The sequence below is a fragment of the Sinocyclocheilus grahami genome, unplaced genomic scaffold (genome assembly GCF_001515645.1).
Source record: "Sinocyclocheilus grahami isolate Dianchi unplaced genomic scaffold, SAMN03320097.WGS_v1.1 scaffold179.1, whole genome shotgun sequence".
Taxonomy (NCBI): domain Eukaryota; kingdom Metazoa; phylum Chordata; class Actinopteri; order Cypriniformes; family Cyprinidae; genus Sinocyclocheilus; species Sinocyclocheilus grahami.
This window is the reverse complement of record NW_015505358.1, coordinates 1,758,146-1,766,629: the sequence shown is the minus strand read 5'-3', so window position 1 is coordinate 1,766,629 and position 8,484 is coordinate 1,758,146. Positions and strand designations below refer to the sequence as shown.

At 31.8% G+C, this 8,484-nt stretch overlaps 1 protein-coding gene across 1 annotated transcript in view; it reads left to right on the top strand.

Annotated features, from left to right (window-relative positions):
* Positions 1–8,484, top strand: part of tpo (thyroid peroxidase) — a 45,267-nt gene that overhangs the window by 31,116 nt on the left and 5,667 nt on the right. The window contains exons 10-11 of the mRNA XM_016284075.1: positions 2,549–2,786; positions 6,432–6,628. Coding sequence (XP_016139561.1) covers positions 2,549–2,786; positions 6,432–6,628 — 435 coding nt within the window. The remainder of the gene's footprint in view (positions 1–2,548; positions 2,787–6,431; positions 6,629–8,484) is intronic.

Sequence of the window (8,484 nt, the reverse complement as noted above, 5' to 3'; positions counted from 1 at the left end):
GAGAGAGAGAGAGAGAGAGAGAGAGAGTTATATTATAGAGCTGATTGATGCAGGCATGTCCAGGCAAGGGACAGAAATATTGAACATGTCAATATTAAATAATTACTGCTGCTACTGACTGAGTCATTAATGAAGCACTGAATAATTATCTCATTTGGTTGGTAACTGAATGATTTATAGTTTGAAGTTCAGACCAGTTGCACATCTAGAGGTCATTTTACTGAAAACATTGTTGTTTCTGTTTACCAGGGGAATGAGGTAAGGAGCTTTTAGTCAGACTCCGTTTGATAGCATGTCCTGCGCTCTACAGGTGGGCTGGATCCGGTCCTGCGGGGGCTTCTCGGTCGACCGGCTGCTCTGCAGAACCAGGAGCATCTCATGACAGAAGAGCTGAAGGAAAGACTGCTGGTTTTCAACATCCCAGAGACTCTGGATCTGGCTGCTCTGAACCTGCAGCGCGGACGAGACCACGGCTTACCAGGTCATTACATCAGGGTTATTACTGTCAAACTAAGCCATATATATATATATATATACATTTTAACTGAAATAAAACAGAATACAATAAAATACATATATAAAAATATCTTATTTTATTTCAGCTATAGATTCCAAGGCAACATTTTCATTTAATAACTGGATGTAAAAAAAAAATAAAGTATTTAAAAATAAATGAAAACAAAATTACTAAAACTTTAAATTGTTTCTGTTTACCAGGGGAATGAGGTAAGGAGCTTTTAGTCAGACTCTGTTTGATAGCATGTTCTGCGCTCTACAGGTGGGCTGGATCCGGTCCTGCGGGGGCTTCTCGGTCGACCGGCTGCTCTGCAGAACCAGGAGCATCTCATGACAGAAGAGCTGAAGGAAAGACTGCTGGTTCTCAACATCCCAGAGACTCTGGATCTGGCTGCTCTGAACCTGCAGCGCGGACGAGACCACGGCTTACCAGGTCATTACATCAGGGTTATTACTGTCAAACTAAGCCATATATATATATATATATATATACATTTTAACTGAAATAAAACAGAATACAATAAAATACATATATAAAAATATCTTATTTTATTTCAGCTATAGATTCCAAGGCAACATTTTCATTTAATAACTGGATGTAAAAAAAAAATAAAGTATTTAAAAATAAATGAAAACAAAATTACTAAAACTTTAAATAAAATTGAACATAAAATATAAAATGTAAAACTGATTCAAAATAGTGCTACTAAAATAACACAGGTCTGATTTCCTCAAAATGTTTCACTTTTATTTAATAACTGCACACTACTGTTTACTGACGTATTTTAAATAAAATACACCTTAACTAAAAAAATTAAACTAATTTTAAATTTTAAATTCGTTTCAGCTACTTTCCAATGCATCATTTCTCATTTTCATGAAGTTTAACTTAATCTATTAAAATAACTAAAACTGAAATAAAAATGAATAAAAACTATATATATATTTAAAAAAATTTAAAAAAATGAAAAAAACACGAAATTGCTAAAAATGACTAAGACTTTAAAAAATGTTATGAATTAAAATGAAAACCTAACCTAAATAAAAACTGATTCAAGATATTTATAAAACATTATAATAGTATCTCGATGATACTAAAATAGCACTGGTCTGATTTCCTCAAAATCACTTAATGTAATAAAATGACTAAAACTGAAAAAAATTAAATTAAATTAAGATACTTAATCAGTAACCCTGCACTGATTTCCTCAAAAGAACAAAATTATTATTATTGTTTAGTACAGTTACTATAATTAAGTGTTTTTTTAATATTTTTCAGTTGCATTTGAAGTCCAATTAGAGCAACTGATTCATTTAAGTGACTGATTCTTTCGAGCAAATTAGTCAAAAAGACTCACAAATCAAATTCAAGTTATTGGTTTGCTCACGGTTCATTCAGATCAATGTTTTGTAATCATTATTGGTTCTTTAATAAAAAATACTAATTATGAGTAATTATAAGTATTATTTTTGTTTAATATAATTATTATAGATTCATTGGTAACACTTTACAATGAGGTTCTACTCGTTAACAATAGTTAACTACATTAGTTAACAAACTAACAATGAAAAATATTTCTACATTTATTCATGTTAGTGTTAATTTACATTATTAAAGGCAAATTTTGCATCTGTTAACATTAATTAATAGACCTGAGACTTTTGAGGAAATCAGTTAAAAAATATTTTTTTTATTAATTTTACTTTTAAAAAAATGTGTAACTTAATGTTTAATATTTTTCATTAGAGAACTGTTTATGGTAACAAAACTCTGATCCCAATGAGCCTTAAGAAAACTAATAACTCATTAGTTTGAAATTGATTTGTGAGTCGCTTTGACCGATTCACTCTAAAGAATCAGTTCAAGAGAGTCGCATTAATTGAACTACGACTGCAGCTCTTTTGAACTGGAATAATTGTGTATGCAATTTCTACAGAACTTAAAGAGTGTAATTCTTCATGGTTACTATTATTTGGTATTTAATAAGCATGTGATCTGAAAACCTGAATCTGATTGGCTGATCTATTACAGGTTACAATGACTGGAGGGCTTTCTGTGGATTTGGCAGAGTTGAAACCAGATCAGATCTCGTCAAGCTGGTCGGCAGTGGTGTTCTGGTGGAGAAAATAATGGATGTGTACGGCCATCCGAACAACATAGACGTGTGGCTGGGAGGTCTGCTGGAGCGTCCGGTGTCTGGAGCCAGGACCGGCCCGCTGTTCGCATGCTTGATCGGGAAACAGATGAAGACTCTAAGGGAAGGTGACAGGTGCGCTTGCTGATGCTGTGTTAAACACGGTCTGAATCACGTCTGCAGTGACAGCAGAAACTGCTCAGATACAGTCAAATGTCTAAAGATCCTTAAATCAATATACATTTCCTTGAGACGCAGAATGACATAAGATATTAAGACTTGAAGACTCTAAGGGAAGGTGACAGGTGCGCTTGCTGATGCTGTGTTAAACACGGTCTGAATCACGTCTGCAGTGACAGCAGAAACTGCTCAGATACAGTCAAATGTCTAAAGATCCTTAAATCAATATACATTTCCTTGAGACGCAGAATGACATAAGATATTAAGACTTTTTAAGAGTTTGTGCGACTCTCATGAATTGGATCATTTGAGGGAATCAGTCAAAAAGACTCACAAGTCAAATTCAAGCTAATGAGTTATTGCTTTGCTTAGGGCTCATTTGGGCCAGAGTTTTAACATTACGATAATTATTTCCCACTTTTTGACTGATTGCCTCAAAAGAAGCAGTTCATAAGAGTTGTAGTTGTGGTCCAATTAGTGTGACTTTCATGAACTGATTATTTTTGGTGAATCGGTCAAAAAGACTCATGAATCAATTTCAAACTAATGAGTTATTGGTTTGCTTAGGGCTCATTCAGACCAGAGTTTTGTTATCAAAAATGGTTCTTTAATGAAAAAATTAAGCATTAATGTAAGTTTAAAAAAAGTGTTTTAGTTTTGTAAAATTACTTTCTTAAAATTACTTTTGATTAGAGCAACTTTCATGAACTGATTCTTTAGAGTGAATCGGTCAAAATGACTCATGAATCAATTTCAAACTAATGAGTTATTGGTTTGCTTAGGGCTCATTCAGACCAGAGTTTTGTTATCAAAAATGGTTCTTTAATGAAAAAATTAAGCATTAATGTAAGTTTAAAAAAAGTGTTTTAGTTTTGTAAAATTACTTTCTTAAAATTACTTTTGATTAGAGCAACTTTCATGAACTGATTCTTTAGAGTGAATCGGTCAAAATGACTCATGAATCAATTTCAAACTAATGAGTTATTGGTTTGCTTAGGGCTCATTCAGACCAGAGTTTTGTTATCAAAAATGGTTCTTTAATGAAAAAATTAAGCATTAATGTAAGTTTAAAAAAAGTGTTTTAGTTTTGTAAAATTACTTTCTTAAAATTACTTTTGATTAGAGCAACTTTCATGAACTGATTCTTTAGAGTGAATCGGTCAAAATGACTCATGAATCAATTTCAAACTAATGAGTTATTGGTTTGCTTAGGGCTCATTCAGACCAGAGTTTTGTTATCAAAAATGGTTCTTTAATGAAAAAATTAAGCATTAATGTAAGTTTAAAAAAAGTGTTTTAGTTTTGTAAAATTACTTTCTTAAAATTACTTTTGATTAGAGCAACTTTCATGAACTGATTCTTTAGAGTGAATCGGTCAAAATGACTCATGAATCAATTTCAAACTAATGAGTTATTGGTTTGCTTAGGGCTCATTCAGACCAGAGTTTTGTTATCAAAAATGGTTCTTTAATGAAAAAATTAAGCATTAATGTAAGTTTAAAAAAAGTGTTTTAGTTTTGTAAAATTACTTTCTTAAAATTACTTTTGATTAGAGCAACTTTCATGAACTGATTCTTTAGAGTGAATCGGTCAAAATGACTCATGAATCAATTTCAAACTAATGAGTTATTGGTTTGCTTAGGGCTCATTCAGACCAGAGTTTTGTTATCAAAAATGGTTCTTTAATGAAAAAATTAAGCATTAATGTAAGTTTAAAAAAAGTGTTTTAGTTTTGTAAAATTACTTTCTTAAAATTACTTTTGATTAGAGCAACTTTCATGAACTGATTCTTTAGAGTGAATCGGTCAAAATGACTCATGAATCAATTTCAAACTAATGAGTTATTGGTTTGCTTAGGGCTCATTCAGACCAGAGTTTTGTTATCAAAAATGGTTCTTTAATGAAAAAATTAAGCATTAATGTAAGTTTAAAAAAAGTGTTTTAGTTTTGTAAAATTACTTTCTTAAAATTACTTTTGATTAGAGCAACTTTCATGAACTGATTCTTTAGAGTGAATCGGTCAAAATGACTCATGAATCAATTTCAAACTAATGAGTTATTGGTTTGCTTCTTGAGACGCAGAATGACATAAGATATTAAGACTTGTTTGTGTGACTCTCATGAATTGGATCATTTGAGGGAATCAGTCAAAAAGACTCACAAGTCAAATTCAAGCTAATGAGTTATTGCTTTGCTTAGGGCTCATTTGGGCCAGAGTTTTAACATTACGATAATTATTTCCCACTTTTTGACTGATTGCCTCAAAAGAAGCAGTTCATAAGAGTTGTAGTTGTGGTCCAATTAGTGTGACTTTCATGAACTGATTATTTTTGGTGAATCGGTCAAAAAGACTCATGAATCAATTTCAAACTAATGAGTTATTGGTTTGCTTAGGGCTCATTCAGACCAGAGTTTTGTTATCAAAAATGGTTCTTTAATGAAAAAATTAAGCATTAATGTAAGTTTAAAAAAAGTGTTTTAGTTTTGTAAAATTACTTTCTTAAAATTACTTTTGATTAGAGCAACTTTCATGAACTGATTCTTTAGAGTGAATCGGTCAAAATGACTCATGAATCAATTTCAAACTAATGAGTTATTGGTTTGCTTAGGGCTCATTCAGACCAGAGTTTTGTTATCAAAAATGGTTCTTTAATGAAAAAATTAAGCATTAATGTAAGTTTAAAAAAAGTGTTTTAGTTTTGTAAAATTACTTTCTTAAAATTACTTTTGATTAGAGCAACTTTCATGAACTGATTCTTTAGAGTGAATCGGTCAAAATGACTCATGAATCAATTTCAAACTAATGAGTTATTGGTTTGCTTAGGGCTCATTCAGATCAGAGTTTTGTTATCATAAATGGTTCTTTAATTTAAAAATATTAAACATTAGATTGAATTGAAATTAGGAAGTCGTGGCCTAATGGTTAGAGAGTCGGACTCGTAACCTCAATTTCAAACTAATGAGTTATTGGTTTGCTTAGGGCTCATTCAGATCAGAGTTGGTGGATCATAAATGGTTCTTTAATTTAAAAATATTAAACATTAGGAAGTCGTGGCCTAATGGTTAGAGAGTCGGACTTGTAACCCGATGGCTGCCCACTGCTCCGGGTGTGTGTTCATGGTGTGTGTGTGTTCACTGCTGTGTGTGTGCACTTTGGATGGGTTAAATGCAGAGCACTAATTCCGAGTATGGGTCACCATACTTGGCCACATGTCACTTTCAATTAAAATGAGAGTCTTTTTTAACTGATTTCCTCAAAAGAACCAGTTCTTAAGAGTTGCAGTTGTAGTTCAAATAGTGCGACTCTCATGAACTGATTCTTCTGAGTGAATCGGTCAAAAAGACTCATGAATCAATTTCAAACTTAACTTAATTTTTCAGAGAACAAGACTTAATATGTAATAATTTTGCTTGTTATTTGTTTAGATATTTACACTGGAAAACAAGACAAAAATACTGAATAAGAAAATCATTTTTGCAGCGCAGTTTTATTTTGTGTGTGTGTGTGTGTGTGTGAAATGATTGACTTAGTCTTGTCAAAATGACAAGAATAAGACATTGCATCAGTCAAACTGTTGATATTTCTGTTGTGTGTTTCAGATTCTGGTGGGAACATCCTGGTGTGTTTTCCCCAAAACAAAGACAGGAACTCCAAGCCCACTCTCTGTCTCGTGTCATCTGTGACAACAGCGGCGTGACAGAGGTTCCCCTCGATCCGTTCAGACTGGGATCTTACCCAGAGGACTTTGTGTTCTGCGGGAACGTCCCATCAATGGACCTGGAGGCATGGAGGGACGGTACAAATATGACATGATGCTTGTGTATGTGTATTAGGGATGGCTTTTTTGTTAAGAAGTCTCTTCTGCTCTCCATGACTGCATTTATTTAATCAAAAATACAGTAAAAAAATTAGAAATATTATTACAATTTAAAATAACTGTTTTCTTTTAGAATATATGTTAGAATGTAATTTATTTCTGTGATGCGCAGCTGTATTTCCAGCATCATTACTCCAGTCTTCAGTGTCACATGATCTTCAGAAATCAGTATAATATGCTGATCTGCTGCTCAATATTTTTGTTGGAAATTTTATTTTTCAGGATTCTTTGATGAATAGAAAGTTCAAAAGAACAGCATTTATTTGAAATAGAAATATGTTGTAACATTATAAATGTCTTTGCTGTCACTTTTGATCAATTTAATGCATACTTACTGAATAAAAGTATTAATTTCCTAAAAAGAAAATCTCTTCCCGACCCCAAACTTGAACAGTACTGCATGTGCAAAGAAAAATTTATATTTTAGGTCATGTAACGTGTTCAATTTAATAATTTATTGAACTTTCTTTTCCTTCACAAGTTTGCTTTAAATAGTCCTGAGGTGTAACATGAATTTTTAAAACTACAAATATTTGATGTAGCCTCTCGGTTAATTTTAACTCATAAACACGGCATGCATAATAATTATCTAGCAATCAGAAATAGTTTTGCATTTTTAAATGAAGCAAAGCATGTAAAGCATGTGTGTTTGCCTTCTAAACGCAGCTAAACTCTGCTGTGGAGATTCATGGATAGCAAAGAGGCTCTAATGTGAGGAATTACACGGTCTGTGAGGAAAAAACACATGCAAATCCACGCAGTAAGTGAATGAGTAAAGTGGCTTGTGTTTAAACTGTGGCGCTCAAACCTCATTCGGTCCCAGGTGAGACGTGGAGAAGTGGTTTTAAACCCAGTGTGGCAAACTGATGGTTCTATGGTTCTAGTGTTTGATTCATCCAAACTTCTCAAACACACATATCACTGTTTGAATCTTAATGAGAAATCTGTTATTTTTGCTAACCCATACAGCAGCAAAAAAAAAAAAAAAAACTTTCATGTATATTTGACAAAATTAAAACAAATCTATAAGCATTTAAAATATATTTTGCCATCCATATATTTCAATCCAAGAAAATACATCAATTTGAAGAACTTTATTTGCTGTCTGTAACACATGTGAACATATAACACATCTGAATAAAAATCAGCAAGGAAAGTACTTTACAATGTTCCCAAAATTACAATATATGAAACAATTATTTTATAATATTTGTTTGATCTCTAGTATGCTAATTCACTCATTTGCATTTAGCCTCTCTATAGGCAACTTATTTTCCTGAAATAATTGTTTATATATATATATACAGTGGGTACGGAAAGTATTCAGACCCCCTTAGGTATATGAGTTGAAACTAAATATATTTTCTATTTCAAATGAATATTTCACTGACCTTCACTGTTTAACATATATTTAAAATATTTGTATAAACTACATATATATTTGCTGTGTGGGAAATGTCAACATTTGGATTTGGTTATGTGTCATGTTGTAATAATAGATTGTATTTTAATTAAAATCAAAAGTTTGGGGTGAGTGATTTATTTTAATTTTTTACCATAAATTAATACTTTTATTCAGCATGGACAGATTAAATTGATCAAAAGTGACAGTAAAGACAATTATAATGTTAACATTTTTTTTTATTTCAAATAAATACTGTTCTTTTAGACTTTCTATTCATCAAAAAATCCTGAAAAAAAAGATTAAGCAGTACAACTGTTTTCAACATATAATAATAATCAGAAATGTTTCTCGAGCAGCAAATCAGCATATT